General features: G+C 42.4%; 1 protein-coding gene across 7 annotated transcripts in view; it reads left to right on the top strand.

Moving 5' to 3' along the window:
• Positions 1 to 20,023, top strand: part of KCTD20 (potassium channel tetramerization domain containing 20) — a 30,466-nt gene that overhangs the window by 3,567 nt on the left and 6,876 nt on the right. Inside the window, exons 2-5 of one of the 7 annotated variants that reach the window (XM_075521862.1) lie at positions 276 to 348; positions 3,349 to 3,430; positions 18,388 to 18,587; positions 19,319 to 19,598. In XM_075521862.1, coding sequence (XP_075377977.1) covers positions 18,437 to 18,587; positions 19,319 to 19,598 — 431 coding nt within the window. In that variant the 5' untranslated portion in view covers positions 276 to 348; positions 3,349 to 3,430; positions 18,388 to 18,436. Of the gene's footprint in view, positions 1 to 275; positions 349 to 3,348; positions 3,431 to 5,963; positions 5,999 to 8,654; positions 8,780 to 18,387; positions 18,588 to 19,318; positions 19,599 to 20,023 lie in introns of those variants that run through there. The other 6 variants (XM_075521865.1, XM_075521861.1, XM_075521859.1 and 3 more) reach the window with 6 other exon arrangements.

Here is a 20,023-nt window from a genome sequence, read left to right as displayed (position 1 = left end):
TAAATCTAGCTAGAGGATCAGTTCATTACTGGCTAATATAACCCCTGTCCAGACAAGCAGCATAAGTACTTTTCTGTGGGGAAATGTAAAGGGATGGGGAGCCACCACCATTTTTTCTTCCACTTTATTCATAAATAGCATAACCAGAGCTAATGATGAGTTCAGAAATTACCAATTTGGTAAAATTAACATGTTCTGTAGAAGCGGTATGACTGCGGTATCTGTTTTCTGGGGGGACTTGGCCAGACTGCTGATGTAAACCTCTCTGATTTCAGGTTTCTGATCCCAACATCCCCTCTGATTCCAACATGACAGTCGGCTAGAGCTTGTGGACCATCTTTTGCCAAGGTTAGTATAATTTGGGGTCCCTGGCTTTTGGACAGCCTTGCCACATGAATTGTTGTCTACTGAAAAGCCTCCCAGTTCTGAAAAATTCCCAAATTTCTTCTTCTGTCCCATAGCCCAGACTGATCTCGTCTGCATTCTGAGGAGCTGAATTGCTTTCCAGTGCTTGTTTCTTACCACTGTCTGTATAGAGAAGCTGGGACTTGTAATCTAGGCAGCTCAGGTGAGATGAATCCAACCCCCTGTGCTCCAGGGTAAATAGGGAGTGCTTAAGCATGTCCCTTGCAGCCTTGCTTTATCCTGGGGAAAAGGAAGGCAACCACTGCTGTGTGAGGAGGACCTAAAGGACGGACTCCATCCAGCCAGCAGCATGGAGGAAGGCAGATTAGCAGCGTGAATATCAAAACTGCAGTTTTCTGAGATGAGAATGGCTAGTGGCTGATCTCTACTGCGGAGCCTGACATCCTGATTTTGCTACCACATGTTCCCCAGAGAGGCTCGGGCAGCTCATAGCTAAGATGGAGCCCAGGGATGTGTCTGTGCATGGTGGGAGGAGAGGCCAAGGCGCAGTGGCTTTGAGGGTCAAAGGATGTCCAGCTTTCCAGAGAAGGGGGTTATAACAGGAGGCCAGAGTTGAGGAATGTGTCCTTCGGTCTCAGGTCTGGAAGTAGAGGGGAGAGACTTTTTTTATCAAGACCTTGTTAGCCCATACCCATGGAACTGATGACTGGAATTCCTTTGGAGCAGGCTGGTGACCAAACTAGGCTGGGTTGTAACATAGTAGAACCACAAAGGCAGAGCAAAGTGGGCTTTCACATGGGTGTGTTCCAGGAGTCTATTACAGAGAAATAATTACAGATGCTGTAAGTAACTGAAGTCCTGGGACTTGCCTTCCCTATGTCTCATTTCATCAGCTTTCATGGCCGTTTCTCCTCCTGTCTCTTGTTCAAGTTCTAATTTGCGGTTGTGATGGGTCCTCTGACCTGAGCACGCTGTATGCTGGCCTGTGTATTTTTTGGCTCTGCTTGACAGAGCACAAAAGAGGACTAGGACTTTCGAAGGGCAGCTGTTCCATGAGCGCAGGCCTGAAATTGAGAAGTAAAATCAATGGCTGTTAGTCTTAGAAGAGGCATTGACCATGGGCTGTAGTGGCTGAAGTTCAACATTCAGTAATTTTGTCAGCAGTGAAGGGATTTGTTTTTTCCCCTGGCTTTTGCTCTCAGAACAACCTCAAATGTGTTATGTGCAGCTATTAAAAATTACATTAATCCACTGATTGCTCCTGGGTGTGGGAATGCTCAGTCATTGCATTGGTTTTGCTACTGAACATGCAAATATAGTAATAGCCTCATGAACCATAAATTGGAACAGGTCATATGTATCCCACTGTCAGAGCGACTAGAGAACTAGTCAGCATTTTACTCTGGGAATAAAAAACTGCCTGGGATCCAATACTGAAATAGCCAAAAGAAGGAAAAAAAAAAAAAAAAAAAAGAGGTGAGGGAAATCAAATAAAGAGATAAATGAGAGCACAGCTGTGTGTGTATCAGGTCTGCCCTTGCAATTTGTGGAGAAATAATATGGATTAAAATTTGTTAGTCATACTTTCAGCGGCAAAAGTGTGTATTACAAGAACGGGGAAATGAATGCAACTACCAACTAGCTCTCATCGAATAGTGCTACGTCCCTGACCCATGTGTTGGGATGTAGTAGTTTAGTCCATTGAGTTTTCAGAAGGAAGTAGAGCTTGGCAGCCATAAAAGTAGCAGAACTGAACCTTGTGCCTAATGCTCGTCACAACGGAGCAGTGTGAGAATGTGCAAGTTCACTGACAGCCTGCTCTTGTGACAGCAATAAGAAACGGTGTATAATAATCAGTGATCGCTGCTGCCAGATAATGCTTCTTGTATGTAAAGTTTTGGCAACGAAGCTTTGAAAAACAGATTAGGCATGCAAAAATAGTGCGGCCATATTTAATAAAAGAAGGGTTTCCTCAATAAATATAATTCTGGTTCTAGAAAGTGTAGCTGGGTCTCTTGGAGCCCAGCCCCGTGGCTCACTCCGCTGGGGCAACAGCTGGTGACGTTTCCTGAAATTAATCTGTGAGTCCACATGACGCTGTAGGATGTCCTCTTAACTGTCTTGATTAAGCACGTACCCCAACTTCAGCGATTTTCTCGTTTAATAATCCTTGAGATTATTTTTCTGTAAGTGGTATCTGTTTTATCACTTGAATGATTGCAGTTCTCACTCAGGGTGTTCTGATTACTTGGAGAAACCAAAGTGAAAGGTTCACTAAGGAGGTGAGTAGGGAAGAGGCAGGAAGAGAGAAACTGCAGCCGCAGTGGTGCAGTGGCTGCAGCACCAGAGTTTCTAGTAGGACTGGAAATCAGCTGGGTGGATTTTACAAGTCTTCCAGTTCATGTGCAGTTAATATCACCTGCTAGTTCAGCATAACTGGAACAAGTAATGGAGAAAAACAGAATAAGGAAGCTTTAACCTATGTGAAAGCTAGCTAATTTCTTCTTCCTCTGGGTGAGTGGATTAAAAACCATGGTGTTGCATAATCTCTAGCCACGGAAGAGGTTACATCTGCCTGGAATGTTATCTGCTGTAGCAGTTGGTAGTTATGAATGAGTTCCCTAATCCATTGACATAAATGTTCTGGCAGGTACTTGCAAACCTCCTTGTAGTCTAATGCTTTTTGAGAAGACTGCCCTTCGTCAGGTGTTAGTGACTGATACAGGCTCAGGAGATGGAAGTCTACGATAGCAAAGGCCTTTCGTACAAATACGGTTTTTAGAAAAAGACTTTACTGCGTGTGTTGGGAAAGGAGTCTTTGGAGGTTTTCAAAAAGTTTGCCTTATTTCTTGTAACTTTGTTCAGGAGGCCAACTAAGGAACAGAAAAGAAATAGAGATTGTTTAAATTTCAGGAAGTGCTGATTTGCTGTTACAATTTGATTTGTTAAATCTGTGGAGCACAATCTTTTTTTCTTCTACAGGCTGTTTTCTATAGGATCTACTTTGTTCTTTTTGCTTGCAAATATGAAAAATCATAAGATTACTTGGTGATCTTCAAATCAGGTATATTTATGAAATGGTTTCATTTTAATATAAAGCACCTCAAAACCTCAAGTTTTTGCTAACCTCCACAGTTTCTATGAGATCCACACTCTTATGGTGTGTAAATTAGCTAATGTTTGAGTCATTTTGAACTAGACAGGTTTTACCTTTTATGCTTAATGCTGCTTATCTCTGGATGAAGCTGTACTGCACAGCAATTTAAAACCTTCTTTTTGAGTATGATCGAAAGCCATTGATTTGGATGCTGCGCTAATGGAGAAAGATATCGATGATGCGCATTTCTTGAGCATGTGTGAGCAGCAGGTGGGAGAGGAGGCTTTCTCATTATCACCTCCCAGAATTAGTCCCCTGTTTCAGACCCTGTAACAGGGCCTGAGCATGTGTCTGCCCCCCTTCCTGCAGCAACCTGTCCATTTTCAAATGTACGGATGAGGCTGTGGTCAGACGTGCTGTTCCAGCCGCTGTTGAGCAGCATGAAAACGTTGCTGTGACTCAGCTCTGCATCACCGCTCCCAGCCTGCTGGAGTTGGTAGTCCCCTTGCAGGGCTGTATGATGTGGCGCTCTCAGAAAGACCTAAATGAACGTATTTGATAGCGAGGAAATGCGTTTACGTGCAGTTTTGCTGTCAGACTTGAGGAGCAGTGATAAACAGCTGGTTTTGAGATGGGTAATTTTGACTGTGCTGTGCAAGATACTAAAGTGAAACCAGTCTAATTACGTCTGTTACCTAGTGTTGGATGAGCAAGGGGGAAACTGGATTTCTGTTTACCGGTAATTATAAAGCTGTTGAGAGCTTAGTGCATTAGGTCTGTGCTGTATTTAAACGGTACCCTGTCTGTCAAATGTCCCTATTACAAAATGTTCTTTGCCAAGATCATGGGGTGAGCCTCTCCTTTTAAAAGCTGTTTTTGAAACTCTCAGTTGTTTTTAGAAAATTGGTTAATATGCCATGGCTGTGGCATCTGTATCTGTCTTCACTTTGTGCTGTTAAGTCGTTCCTAGACCATTTTGAAGGTGTTGTGGGCAACTATGGGAAATGCCATTTCACCCTTTGTAGAGTGGAATTACTGCATTTCTGAGACACGAAACTATTATTAATGCAGAAAATAGACTCTTCTCCAGTCTCTCACCCTGTGTGTTGTAGACACTTAGTGCTATCTTTAATTAGCAGACTGTCACAGCTGAATTAAAAATAACAATTCAAAACAAAACCTCCTGTGAACTCGGGCCAGCCAGATTGACAGCCGTGAGACTTAAAGGCTTTACTTATCCCCAGAGCAGCTGGAGCCCTGACAATGAGCATACCAGCATCCTCGTGCTGCCCCAGCGGTGTCCCGCAGATGGGGCTGGAAGAAGCATTCACCCGCTGGTGTTGAGTGTGCTGAGACTTCTGTCCATGTGAGTTTAGGTCTGGGTTTACCACCAAGAGGTTCACTTAGTGATGGTGGTTTCTTGGAAGTGTCTTGTCTAGTTGACAGCCAGATTGAAAATAGCAAACTCATTTCACGCAGTCCACGTTAAGAGCTCTAAAATGTTATGGTTTTGGTCACATCTGATCGGGACTGAGTTGAAGTCCTAGGGTTAGAGCAAGCTTCTTTGTACATTAATAGACCCTTTAATTAGCAGGCTTCGCAGTAAGACCTACCTTCTTGTTAAGGATTTATTAAAATCATGCATAAACTCTACTACTGAAATATGCTAATTTATTTGTGAATCTCTTGGATTATTCAGCAGAGGATTGACTATTCCTCACAAGGACAGACTTTGAAGACTATTTCCTTGAAATAAATACATTTTTAAAAATCCTAGCATTTCTTTTGCTTGCTGTCTTTGAGATAAACACTCACAAAGCCAGCTGCAATTTTGGCTAGAATATTGATGGGTTGCTTGCTTGTCAAATTAAAAATGAGCTGGAGTGGACTGTTCTGGAATACATTTCAATTTTAGAACTTTCCACTTTCAAGAGTGACCTTATTCAGTGCCCAAATGGGCACCTTTCCTCTGCACGCACACCTCATTATGGGTGTTGAAATAGGCATCGTCTCTGCTTTTCAATTTTGTATTTTTCTTTGTGGTATTTTCCCTGTTTTAAACTTCCATAAAATATGGCTACAGTTCCTGGCTAACTTTGCTGAAACATGACACTAGCCAAATATTTCTGTGAAAGACTTATTAGTCACATAAGAAAGAATGTAATGGAATATTCTTAGAAAGTGTTATAACTATGCTTGACATGTAAAATATTTATCCAGACATGTAAACAACGCAAGAGGTGTCTTGCCAATGTACCATTGTAAACCTGAGTTATTTTGAAGTCTTGAGCAAGATGTTTTTCAGTTCTTGAAAATAAGGTATCAAGTTCTTTGCTGACATAAATTGACAGAGTGCTAATGGTTGGCTTTACCTAGCTGAAATTTTAGCCCCCGCTCTTGCCTCCCTAAAAATAAATCAAGATGTGTTTTCCTGAAGAGCTGCAATTGTGCTAAATAAAACTCTGCTGTTTATTTTGGTTTCGGATTACTTCAGTATTACTTGCAGAGTTTACTAATGCGGCTGCACTCTAAAAGGTAGGCCTTATGTTTGTTTTGCTTTGTTATTGTCTGTATCTTAATGTGAATTAAATAACTTGCTTGATTCAGAGAACTCCATTGTTTCTACAGACAGTGCTGATAGTCTTCACTTTGCTTGGGCCTCTGCTCAGGAGTATCTCAGCCCTTTGGCTGGACAGTACAGCTGTAGCTTGGGGGGCTTTATCTGAACTGGCTTCCAGCGACTTGCCCTGCCGACTGCTGTGGTGAGATATGGCAACGCCCCGTGGGCATGCCAGATAATTACCCTGGCAGGGATCCCATGCCAGCCTGTCTTGTACCAAAGTTAGGTAAAGATCTCCTGTGCTGGGTTATGGCACTTGAGTTTTTCCAAGCCTAGTTCTGCTCTTCCACACTGGACACAAACTGCTGCGGGACCTTTAATCAGTGACAGCAGTGCCTGGCCCCGAGCACCAGGGTTCTGTGCTGCAGGTACAGGGGCTGGCTTGCTATGCTGTGCCCTCTTCCCATTCCCGTCACCCTTGTACAGCCTGCCTCCAGGCCCTGAAACAGAGGCAGAGACATATAGGGACATCAGAGCTTATTCAGGTACATCAGCAAGCACTGAGCTCCTCCTGACTGTAATACAGATGAACTGCTTTTTCGAGACTGGAATATTTACTTTCAAATTTAATTGCATGTCATTAAACAGTGTGTAGCTTCCCTGGTTTGGGTTTTGGGGGTTTTTTTGATGCTGTATGCTCTGTTATTCTGAAATCTCTTTGGTGAATAGCTACTGTAACTGCATTCAACTTTCAAAAATCTGCCATCTATTGTTAGTTTTTCAAGCTGCTGCCATGTAATTGGTTAAAAATGAATGGCAGTTGGAGTTGTAGCAGATGAGCTGGGAATGAGTGAGCAGTTACTTGTTGGGATCCCTTCCAGAGAAGGAAGGTGGAGTTTTAAGCTGCTCGCAGCCTTTCTAAAATAAGAGTCAAAGCAAGTAGGTGCTTTTTGCTACGAGTGAAACATCAACTAACTTTTTGTAGGAAACTAAAAGCTCAGTAAGTAAGGAGAGGAATTTTTAGTCTCAATATTCTCTCTACCGATATTCTGCTGTAAAGTAATCCACTCGTATTAAAACTCTTGTGTATTTCAAAACACACTCATTCTTAATACACTGATCCTCATCTCAAGAGAATCCACACTGGCTAGTTGCTATGCCAAAAGCAAAGAGGGTAGTTTATCCTTTATGGTGCTGGAGGTAGGGTGTTGGTGTTGGGACCCTGCATTGCAGGTCAAAATTGCAGGTGGTGGTGGCAACAGCTCCAAGCACTGGGCTTCAGATGCTGTCTGCAGCTCCTAAGGCTGCTGTGGTGAAGGAGATCAGAGGGGGTTATGGTGTGTTCAGCCCCTCAGTTGTGAGCTGAGTTGTTAATTTGTACCCTGCTGTCGTCATCTTGCTGATTTTGGGGTGAATGTTCTTCTGCATGCTTTGAAAGTGCAACAAGCTGCCTTGCTCTTGAGCATCATCTGCTCTCTGTGGAGTTTTCATAGTTCTGAATGATGGTAACCCACCTCACCTTGTGTGGGACAGCATGCCTTAGTGATTAGAGGCTGTTGCTCTTTCTTTACGTCCCCCAGTCTCCTTAACAGGCTACAGGGCTTTATTGCACCTGTATCTGCATAGACTAGGTATTGGGCATTAAAGAATTAAAAGCTTGCCCCCAAACCAAAAGTAATATCAAGCCTTTGCACTACCTTGTATGTATGTACAGTACAAACATGAGTTACTTAGTAAATTAGTGACAACTTGTTTTTATTATGTCAGATTGATTGGTTTGTTTTTAAGTAAATTATCTCTTAAGGCACCTTTCATTAATCAGGTGCGTGCTACGTAATGATGAGACTTTAAAACTTGTCAGTACGCACACATGCTCTATCGCTGGCATGAGTCAGAACAAAAATAGTTTCCTACTTCTTCAGGTTCTATGGCATTAAAAATGATATATTCTTGATGATATGCGATGTATTTAATTCTGTTGTTCTGTGAAATTGTGTTTGGAGCAGTCTCTGAGCAATCCAGATATATCTTAGGGGAAAGCATTAAGAACAACAGAATAGATTGATTTAATATTTGAACTGATAGAGGGTAACATTTCCAGGTGACATAAATGTGTAATGCCTCTGCAATGCTGTGCATAGGCACCCAAGCTCTGAGGGGAGAAGGTACTTATTGGGGCTCATTAGCAAGGCATCTTGGGGGGAATTAACATATCAAAATAACTAGTTGTATCCTCAGTTACAATTTGTTTGGGCCCAAGTCCAAGGTCTTCTGGACTCAGGAATCCGTATGCACATGGTTGCGTACATATTCAGAAATTCTGGTAGTTAATTCCTGTCTGCCTGCGTAAGGGATGGGTGGCAGATGAGTGGCAGGAGTATATTTAACCATATGGCATCAAGGATTTAACAAAACTGTGTCTTTTCTACCACGCGATTCCTGCAAAAACAGGCTGAACCAGGCATCTGGGGAGACAGATCCTGGGGGGCTTTTGCTGAAAATAGGAGGCTTAAAATAAAGCTATTTGTAACCATACAGATTTTTCTAGTCAAACGTTTCATGAATCAGCTGGGGGGGAGGGACTTTTAAACTGAAATATTTACATGAATCAGACATCTGGGCTTTGGGGGAGTGACCATTGCTGCACAAACAGTTTAAACTCTGAAGCTTTGCTGTGACTTAGTGCTTCCCTCTACTAAAGAAGGATTTCAGGATATTGGTGCTGGTAGCACTGAGAACATATGAGCCGCCAGTAAGTAAGGAGCTGTGTTGTTTGAGAGGGGGTGTGTGGCAGAGGGTTTGCTCCAGAGTTACAATAGGAAACGTGGGTGATTATTTCTGTTCAGAAGTTCTGATTGCTGCAGGGATATGGGACTTGGGGTTAGAGCCTTCTCAGAAATACTGTTGTCCTTATGCTTTTTTGTATAGCTTATAATCAAGAAGCTTGACTTCTTGTAGATGTAGGAATTGGTGTGAATTTGAAACCAAGTTAGATTTAACGGCCTAAGAAAAATTGAGAACAAAAATAGCATTTCAAAATCTAAAGAGTTAAGGTAGGTCTTGCTTTTATGTTTTGTTAAAACATGTTTTTTTTCTGAAAGCTTTCTGAGTAGTTTTGCAGAAAATGGTGCAACAGAGAATACAGGGCAAAACTTTATTTTCTGCTGCTATTGCTCATGTTGCAGATTTTTACATAAGTATTTGTAGCTTAATCTAACACAGGTGAAGACAAAGTGTAACTCATAGGTGTCACCTGGCTTAAAACTTTATTTAAGCTCAGCATTCTGTATTTTAGCAGGGGAACATTTGTTTTTCCTGTCTCTAGAGAAGATGATCCTGCTTATATTTGCAACAGCTCATCTTTCACCAGGGTTTTTCCCCTTACCCTGGTCAGATCTGCATACTGCATCCTTCTGCTGAGAAAGGAGGTATATATTCAATATGGGCATGGCCAGCTTTATTTAAATTCCTGACTGAATTTAATCAGATAGCACTAGCAAAGCTGTCATTACTATAGTGTTAAGAAGCTCTTTATGAGGATCAAATAGAAGAACTATAATTTTTCAGATGACTATCTTAAACCCAATAGTGTGAATACTGGAAATAGCCTTTATAGGTTGCTTGGTTGTGCTCTTTACCACTAGTACCTTGAGCCTCATAGGGAGGGAAATAGCCCTAGCAAAGCATTAACCTGTTGCCTTATTCAGAAATTTTATTCCCTTCTGAGACAGCCAGTGGTAGGACATTATTGGATGCACTTCATCAGTTGATGAGGCTGCCACGGTGTAACTTGCCTATTTTGGAAAAGTTACATCAAGTTAATAAATCTCAACAAGTTTTCTGCATGTATTAGTCTCGGCGATTATAGATTGGTAAAAAAAGTGATGCTGTCAGTGCGGGGCACTGATGTGGGTCAGTGCCATCGGCAACGATGCGAGCTTTTGGCGCGTAAACCAGGTGCTGGCAGCTATGGAAGAACTTAGTCAAGCGCAGGTCTTAAATCAAGGTGTGGATGTGCAGTGTTAAACTAGCAAAGCCATATTGCAGACTGTAGTTTTGAATTGCATTTGTAGAAACAGTGGATTTTTGTGAAGACTCAAGTAAACGAGTAAGTCTGTAAACTTTGCTAACAGTGAAGCACTATGCACAGAATAGGAGAAAACAATCAAGCATTTCATCAGCCTTCTTGCTGTCTCTTGCCAGAATTTGCAGGCTGTCCTGCATTGCATCAGTCCTGCTGGACATTATTTTCCATCTATATTTCGAAGCCAGAGGGAAAATGATTCCTCTGTATATTGATAGAGTTATTTCATAACAAGGGACAAGCCTTTTGTAATGTGCTTGTGCTAGTTCAACCTGTAAATCAGCCTTTTATTGTCTGGTTATCTTTGTGTCTATAGCAGAAGATGAAGCGAGGATCATTAGTAGGTATGAGAAAAACCTGTTAAAGGCTCCAGGTGGATTTTCTGTCTGATGCAATTTGGGTGAATGCACTTTTATGTTGTTCTCCTGTGGTACAGGCATATCTACAGGTGCCAGTGAGCAGCCAGCCTTAGACCTGCCAAGTCTCACGTCACCTGGAGCATCCCTTGTTTGATTCAGCCGCACAGGGCAGTGCCTGGGGCTCAGGCCCTTGTGCTAGAAGGTACACTTGCCCAGGGCAGCCTGGTGAGACCAGCTTCCCTGCTGATGTGAGACTTTACGCATGGCTCTTCACCTTCTGGAAGAGGACAAAAACTGATCTCCTAGACAAGTCTTATGCTTATAAGAGAAATAGTAAGTGAGGAACCAGATTTGTACTTGACAACTGGAAAAATGCTTTAAGAAAAAAAAAACACACACAAAAAAAACCCCACCTGCTAATGAACGAGAGACCCTCTGAATCTTAAAATGTTTAAAGACTGTAGAATTTGGCCGAAAGCAGGGAGTAGGACTTAAAAGAAGGATGTGCCATTGCTTTAGAAGTGCCTTTCTTCTAGTGCAAGCTGCAGCACTGACAATGTGGGCCCATCACTCGCTCTTATTTTTTAGTAGATAAAGAATTGATAGGCTTGTGTTTACTGCAAGCAACTTGTAAAAGGAAAGGCAGCTTCTTGCATTTTAAACTCTAGAGGGGTTTTATACAATTTATACTGACGATGCGTTTTAATAGGCAGTTTTTATACTTATTTTGTCTTTTCCAATTTCCTAATGGTGCTATGCAACAGTCTCTCTTACTGGGGATGCAGAAGGGAACAAAGCAGAGCATAAGACAGGAGGCTCTGTCGAGACTAGAGCAGACACAGCCTGGCAGGTTTTTTCTCCAGTGCCCTTCTATGCTGTTTGCTTTCCATACTTTCTCCATTTTATTTTTAAAATCTTCAGGGACTCCCAAGTTACAGGTCTGGGAATGAACAGAAGCTGGGCCAAAATTCCTAGGGTTTGACTCCAGTCTCATTCATGCAAATTCAAACCCGCTGTTTTCAGTGGATTTCCTTCATATTTACAGAATGAGACCCCAGATCTGTTCTCGGTCATTAATAGAGCAGAGTTTTACTTTCTGCCTTTCTTTCCAACGGTTGGATTACTCTCATTCTACACAGCCCTCTGGAATGCTTCCCTGCCACTGGGGAATTTTTATTGCCACTGAACTGAGCTGACGAGCAGTATGGTTATTTTTCTCTCCCTCCCTCTCTCCGGGAAAGCATGCATCTGATGATCAAAAGCAAATAGTTTTTATGAAAATTAGAAAGCTGGATTGCTGCCTACTTGTCAATATGATGTTTTTTCATATCAAGTTTGTTCACTTTTTTTTTTTTTTTACTTAACCTAATTCAAAAAATGTGTAGGGGGCACAAGAGCAGACCAAGTGAGAGAGGATGAATGTGAGTGGTGAGTACTACATGAGAGAGGCCAGGTTTACTAACTCAGTGTGGTACAGGACTGATACGGCTAGACTGTATTTGGCCTCCAACTGACAAATCCGCACGTTGTGTATGTGTATGGCACAGCGAAGCCTTGGCCAGCAGGTCTCTCCTGGCTTGGGTATCTCTGTGCTGCACTCCCCGTTGTGGTTTAGACGTACCCTATACTGATTCGCTGACCCTTGTGTACAGGAAATGCTTCTCGTTATTTATCTTAAGCCAGTGAGATTTCCCTTTTTCTCTCCAGAGGAGGAATTCAATCATTGCTAATTTTTTTTTCTGCTTTTATGTTTAGAGAAACTTTTGGCATGTTCCAAGGATATCTTTTAAGAAATTAAAACAAGGCTAAACTTTTTTGAAAGACGTGCAATTATATTAGGAATACATTTTGTTCTAAAGTAGTAGACTGTAAATTTAGGTCAGGCACACCCTGCATATGCGTGTTTCCTGCTTGCTCATATTTCTGAGAATAATTGTACATGAGAATGTTTTTGTAAATTTAAAGGAGTGTTGTCACCTTAAAAATGAGTTGTTTGGAGTTTTATTTAAGTCATCGTGGTTACGCTGTGGTTTAGGAAGAGTGGAAGATTGCTAACCATCTGATTCACTCGCTCAATGTGCTGGTCGTTCTTTGCCATTCGCAAACCTAACAGTGAAGTAAGGTTACTCACTTCTATTTTTACTCTCTTACGACTTCCTTCTTGTCATGCCAGATGACAGTGAAGCAGTGCATAAGCTGTCAGATGTTACAGTAAAGGGCTTTACTCTTCAATGGATTTTGACAGCTCAGCTTTTCATGATTTTTCTTTGAAGTTTATGTGAAGTTCTGCAGACTTGATACCTGAAATATTTTATAATGGCTCTTTAAAAAGAAAAAAATCCCAGGGGTAAGGATAAGAAACAAGTAATACAATAAAAGAGTTAGAAACCAGCAAGTCTGTACTGATGCTTTTATTATCTTTTGCTTAATAAAATGTCCTGCATCTAAATGGGTTTTCTCTGCTGGGCGTGTTACTGTATTTGAATTTCTTTTCTTTGCACACATCACCTATGGACTGTTTATGTTGGTCTGTACAAGTTAAGCCATTCAGCTCCTTCCAGGAGCTGGGTGAGAACTGTATACCTTGGGAAGTGGGTTTGGATGTGCCTCAGATTCGTTAGGGTGGGGAAGGATAACGTGCTGAAGATCGTCCCAGCCTTTTTCCATTCCAGTACACTTCCTTCTTTCTTAAGAATTATGTAGAACAAGGATCAGCCTGTTTATCTCTGCAAAAGGTTTGTAGCATGAATTGTTTGTGCCAAAGATGCATTGCTAAATAAAGCTCTGTTTCCAGTTTGTGTTTTAAAAAAAAATTTAAATATTGCTTCCATATTTTTCTCTCAACAAAAGTGTTGGCTCTAAACAAGTTCAAATAAAGATGACTTCACCGTGACCATCAGCACGTGGTTTGGAGAACAGAGATTCTTGTTCAGTTGCACAGCTCATTCTTAACATTGTCATGTTCTGGAGGGAGGAGGAACCTATGTGCTCCAAGTTAGGCAAAACCAAGGGCCAGAGTCAGATGTGAATTTGGATTTTTAACTGTGATACTGATTTCCCTTCAAAAAAAAAAAAAACACTGCCTATTTAGGAGTTCTTTCTCTGATCTTTAGTGCTGAATGTGACACTGGGCTTTTGGTATTCATGAGTTCCCAGCTCCCAAAATCGAGCCATCCACAAGCCATGAGACTTCAGCTCCTCTGCAAACTGGTCCTTACCTGGTCGTTCAGGACCTGAGCATACAAGCAAGTTACTGAGAAGTGAGCTAAGAAGTCAGGGTGCTCGTTTACTGCTCGTGATCAGTTCTGTGGTACCAGCCAGTTTATGCTTACCAGAGGGTGGAAACGTGCATGGAAACAGACCTCAAAAGAAGATGGTGACCTGCTAGTATTTGTTCTGCTAACCACAGGGTAATTGCCGGTGCACGGCCAGGGAGCTTGGGTAGTGAACGTGCTAAAAGTCAGAGTAACACCTAGTTAGTTAGTGGGCCTGATACTCTAGTTGGTTCTGCAGATTATGTCTCTTTCTCTGTGTCCCTGTTTTCTCTCATAAAAGATTTCCCTGCAGTGCTTCCCAGGGCTGTTAGGAGGAATGAGCAGTTAATATTTGTAACGAGCTTTGAAGGTGAATAGTGCTAATTATTATTTATAGATATTCATTCTCACCACGGGTAGTTCACCTTGATCCTGGGCATGAAAGGAAACCAGGACATTTGTAAGCTGGTCAGGCATGAGTGTGGCCTTCTGAAGTCTTTATGTACTAGTTTCCCTACTGGGTTGTACGTGTGATTGCAATATATTTGTCATGTTAAATAACTAGTTTGGATACTTATTGTACCAGCCAGATGTTCTAAAGGAATCCTTACTCATTTGCCTCAATTCTGCTGACACGTAATGTGTAGGATTTGGGCATGCCAGGAGGGGTCAGAAGACAGGAAAATAACATTAGGCTGGCCCAAGTCTGATTATCAGCAGGGCTGAATGTTTGGCTTCCCTTAGATTTAATGATGAAAGTCAGATCTGATGCTTGTAAGAGCCACCACAATTGCAAAGAGCATCTGTTTCTGAATTTTCCCATCTTTGTGTTTTTTAGTGCGTTTCACTGGTGCTAAACTTAGTGTAATAGAAAAGAATGAGGAGAAAGGTGTCGGCAGCTGGGGCTTTCTTTCCTGAAAATCCTGCTTAGCAGATTAAGCAGAAAAGGGGGGGGAAATGATCAAGGAAAATTAATGTAATGTAGTTCCTCTGTATCTGATGATATTTCTAGAAATAGTTTCTGAGATATTGCAGTAGAGGACTTTGCTGAATGGCATGCAGTGTCTCTTGAACTGTGTGTGCATTTGATTCAAAGCTTAAGGTGATGAAAAAAGATTGATTGTCAAGTTACAGATTGCTACGTTCATCAAACCCAACTTGCTTGTTGTGAAAATGCAGTCTGCTGGCACTTCATGCTATTTGACATCACTTAAATATGGCTTATAAGGCAGGCCTCTTGTGAAGTTATGGAATGTAAGTGTCCTTTGATAAAGCTGCTGTTTGCCTGGATATAAACTGCTTATTGATCTGACTCCCTGCCTAAATTCTCCTCTCTTCTAAGTAACGTACTAAATAATTAAGAGATTCTTCAGGCAGTGCAAGGGGAGTTTATTGGCAGAACTGCAGCGACTGAGCACTCTTGAAAGAAAGAGGCCTAAGAAGTAAATTTTATGCTTATCAAGTTTTCTTAATAGAGTCCTTGTAAGCTCACAGACCAAATTCTGTTCCCATGTGAGTGTGTTAGCATCTCAGTTTTATCAGGGAGTTTGTTTCAATACAGAAAAATTGGGGGAAAAAAACAGTTCCTGAGACATGACCCAGTATGTTGTTTGTGTTCTTCCCAACAACTAGCTAGTATCAAGAACATCTCCTCTTACCAGCTTCCCAAGATGATTACGTATCCACTTGGCAAAGAGATTTTTTTTCCTCATCTCAAAACACTTTTGCCTAAGTAAATCAAACTGCAGTTTTAAAAAATGTTTTGGCTTTCTGTGCAGTTACCAAATTTTAAAGCATTTTGGTCAAAAAGTATAGCATAATTACAATGTTTGGAATTCAGTGAATCTGTTTGAAACCACAATATTAGTTGTATAAATAGTTTAACATTTGCGGTCTGGAAAACTCAATTTCCTCGCAATAATCACGGTAGGCTGTATGAAGTACGGGAATGGTTGAATTTTTGTTGCTACATTTGAAATTGTCAGTTCTGGAGTTGATTTAAAGGCACTTTTTTTTGACAGTGTGCTGTACAGTATGTGGGTTTGCATATTTGAGTTTACTTCAGACAGCGTTTTCTGCATATTTTATATGTTTACTCATTTATATGGATCATTCCTGGGGTGGTAGGTTTGTTGTATGAGCGGGGCAGTTTGTGCAATGCACACGCAGTGGGTACGTTGGTACGTTCTGCTTGGATACCGGGGACGCCACGCGCCCATGTCCCGCCGCCCAGCAGACTGCTGGGCCTTTCTTACTACCTCTTTCCTGGTCTGACACATGAGAGAAGAGGGCAAAAGATTGCACGGGTATATTCACAGGGAGTTTGTGGTGCCCTTCGCCCAGGCAAAAGGGTATGGATTTGTTCATGTGTGACCGAATGCAAGGCAGCATTCATGGGAACTGTTGGGTTTCTGGTGGGACTGATGAGGGGGTCTCCCCAGGGTACAGGCAACCAGTGCAAATGGGTCCAAGGGAAACAGCCCAGAAAGTGTTGGGAGAGGGAGTTTTCTGAGCCAACGTTGGGTATTTGGTGAGAGGAGAGGTGGACAGCGATGCACTGCACGCTGTTAAGTTTGCTGGAACCTAGGTGACCCTTGTAGGCTCCTCACACTGCTGTTCCTACCAGCCTTTAAAAAAAGAAAGAGTACGGTAGTTTTTCACATGGTTTTGCTGTTGCCAAAAATCTTCTTTCTGATGAATATCACATGATGCGTCAGCAACAGATTTTTCTAAAAATATACAGATATAATAATGCTGGCAACTTAGCATTGGTTTTACGGAACAAGAGGAAGGAATTGTTGTTCCTTTTTTAAATTTCTAATTAAGAATTAAATGCTTACACTGACTGCCAGTAACGATGGGCTTGAAATCCACCACTGAACTGCTCATTAAGGCCTTCATCCTTAGCAGGTCTTGACCAGAAAACCCGCCAACTCTTATTTGGCATCTTGCTGTTTTATTCGTGCTGTATTTTATCTGGTTTGTATCCAGCCATGTCAATGTTCTGCCATGCTTTATAGATGGCACCAGCGGGCCCTGGAGTCTTAATTCAGCCAAGAAAAAGACACAGGACAATTGTTCTGCAGGGGGGAAATTGGGAAAATTCATTAATGAGGAAATTGGTGTTTTATGTTTGAGAGAGTGAAAGGAAAACACTTCAAGCCAAGAAAGGAGAGCTGTTTCTTGTCCAAGGCAATAGCAGGACAAAATAAATGCCAAAGAGAGAATGAGGGAAAGAGACAGCAAAAGAGATCTGTCAGGAGATACAAAGCAGTGAAGTGGGTCTTAAAGATAGGAACAGGGAAGAAGAATTTCATTTAAGCGTAAGGTGGCCAAACAGCAAAAACGGAAGATGTCTCTCTGCATATGCTGAAAGAACATTTAAGACTTGAATGGCATTGGTTAAAGCATCGTGTGTGTCGGGCTGAGCCAGGATACGATGGACGTAAGGCTGCTGCAGTCGTGGCTGTTCTATGTGGTATGAGTGTTTGTTGTAGGACTGTATTGGGTTAAATACTGGGGTGAGCACTTGTCGTGGTTTGACCCCAGCTGGCAGCTGAGCCCCACGCAGCCACTGGCTCACTCCCCCCCGATGGGATGGGGAATCAGAAGAGTAAAAGTGAGAAAACTCGTGGGTTGAGGTAAAGACAGTTTAATAGGTAAAGCAAAAGCCGCGCACGCAAGCAAAGCAAAGCAAGGAATTCCTTCACTCCTTCCCATGGGCAGGCAGGTGTTCAGCCATCTCCAGGAAAGCGGGGCTCCATCATGCATAATGGTGACTTGGGAAGACAAACACCATCGCTCCAAATGTCCCCCCTTCCTTCTTCTTCCCCAGCTTTATATGCTGAGCATGACGCCATATAGTATGGAATAGCCCTTTGGTCAGTTGGGGTCAGCTGTCCTGGCTGTGTCCCCTCACAGCTCCTTGTGCCCCCCCAGCCTCCTCGCCGGTGGGGTGGGGTGAGGAGCAGCAAAGGCCTTGACTGTGTGTAAGCACTGCTCAGCAGGAACGAAAACACCCCTCTGTTACCAACACTGTTTCCAGCACAAATCCAAACCACAGCCCCATACTAGCTACTAGAAAGAAAATTGACTCTATCCCAGCCAAAGCTAGCACAGCACTGTATGACGGGAGGGTGATAAATCAAGAAGAAGGAAGACCAAAAAAAGCAATGACTGGGAGCAGGGAACCTCCTAGTCAAACCTCGGGTTAAGAGGCAATGCCTGAGCTGTTAACTGGGAAAATGTTATATTTTGGGCTATAGCCACGTTACAGAGCTTATTTTGCCAGTGCTGGGAATCAAGAGATATGTAAACATTTTTAAAGGGCTCTAGTGGTCTGGAGGTCAGGCAATTGCCAGGAGAGTATTTGCAGGGACGCACGTGTGATCTAAGGACATCAGTGGCTTTAGCCTTACTTTTAAAAAAGCAAAGGTTTATAGATTAAATAGACCCCTGGTTACTTTAAAACCTTTTTTTTTTTCCCTCTTCCTAGGTAAGTTTAGGGACATAACTAGCATCATAAGCCTCTCTGAAACACAGTTAAGTATCTGAAGAAACACCTTTTGAGCCTGAGGGACTTTGCTTGTGGTACCAGATACAGGGATTTGAGTTTCATCGCTTGGGAGTTTCTTCCATAACTAACAACCTGGTATCTTCTCTCCTAGCTCTTCTCTTAGGAAACGCAACCAGCTCCTCACATCACGGAGGCCCAGCATGAATGTTAACTGTGCTGGTGGGACAGACTGGTCAAGAAATCTGGAGTCCAGTTGCTCTGTGGAAAACGTAACTGTAGCAGTCCATGAGTCAGAAGAAAGTAATGTGGTGCTAGGAGGTCACGGCCCTGCTGCAGTTCCCAGGACTGAGGGTAAGGATAATGTCTTTACCTTATAGTAATCTTTAAGGGAGGGGTTTTTTTGGGCTTTTTTTTTTTTTTGGAGGGGTGTTACGTTTTGGAAAAATTCCAGTATCCCAAGGCAGTTTGCACTGGGGAGTATGTACACTGCCTTTGCCAGGCTGCTGGTCTAAAGGACAACAGTCCACAGCAGAGTTTAGGGTCTTGCTGTCTTGGCAAGATCATCACATGGCTATGCCCTTGGCCAGCCAACTTGCAGCTCCTCCTGAGGTTGTCCCTGAGCTGATTAACTGAAAGTAGCTGGACAGTCCTGATAAGCTGTGTGCCCACCACGGACCAGGCATCAAGCACTGCTGGCTTAAACACCTCTTGCGTGGTATGTGCTTCTGCTCCAGCTTTCCTGTGAGAGGAGTTGTCAGTGCTAGGAATCTGTATCTGTATTTCTGGCTTTGTTTAATTCCTGTGCCTCCTGCTCTTTACACGCTGAATCCATCTTGCTTTAACAAGGAGCATTAAGCATCATGGTTCATCAGGAAATTTTTTATCCAAAATCCAATTGCTGGCTCAGTTTGAAGATGCAGTCTAGTTTTATGTCATATAACATTACCCTGGCAGTTAGGTATATTGACAACCTTTGTTATTGTATGACTCAGTTTTCTCTTTACGGTAGGAAGTGTTACTATGAACCTATGTTTTTCAATAAATTTTATCTTACCCTTGCAATATTCGTTTTTCTCTCTCAGGTTTAGATTCTGAATGCCGACACACAGCTTGTCCAGTAAGTCCCCAGATCGGTAGCATGTTATCTGCTCCTGAAGACACGCACAACTGTCACTTCCAAGACGGAAATAAGAGACAGTCAGAATATTTTAATACCCAGGAACGCCATGGATGCTGTGCTTTGTCTTCAAGCAGCAATTCACAAACAGTGGCTCCAGAGAAAGTGACGCTTGTGGTAGATGGCACTCGCTTTGCAGTGAACCCACAGATTTTCACTGCTCACCCTGATACTATGCTGGGAAGGTGGGTGACTTCCACTATATCTCAAGGGAGTCAAAGTTTTGCTAAAATGGAATAAACCCCTAATGTTTGTTTTGCGATCTCATCTGTACGCACAAGCGAAGCAAGATTGACCTCATTCAGAACTTGGCTGTGAGTGAGGCCTTGAAGGCATGACCAGATGTAGAGAGAGCTGGTAGTTCTCTAGATAACATTCTCCCTGCAGTCCACTTCCTTCAAACAACGTGCACTTTTAGCTAGCCATGGTCTCCTTTTGCCTTCCCTCCACGTGTTTGCCTTGTTTGTAAGTAGTGCATCTGTTCACAGCTGATAACCTCCCTTCCAGAATGGGGAAAATTATAATGCTCCATCCCCCTCCTGCTGTTAACTTTTGATACTCTTCCCAAAGAGAAGTTACTCAGCTCCCTGTAACGTGGCTTAAAGGCTGG

This window comes from Mycteria americana, chromosome 20 (genome assembly GCF_035582795.1).
Source record: "Mycteria americana isolate JAX WOST 10 ecotype Jacksonville Zoo and Gardens chromosome 20, USCA_MyAme_1.0, whole genome shotgun sequence".
Lineage (NCBI taxonomy): Eukaryota > Metazoa > Chordata > Aves > Ciconiiformes > Ciconiidae > Mycteria > Mycteria americana.
The sequence above is the reverse complement of the archived record's forward strand: the minus strand, read 5'-3'. Positions and strand labels throughout refer to the sequence as shown.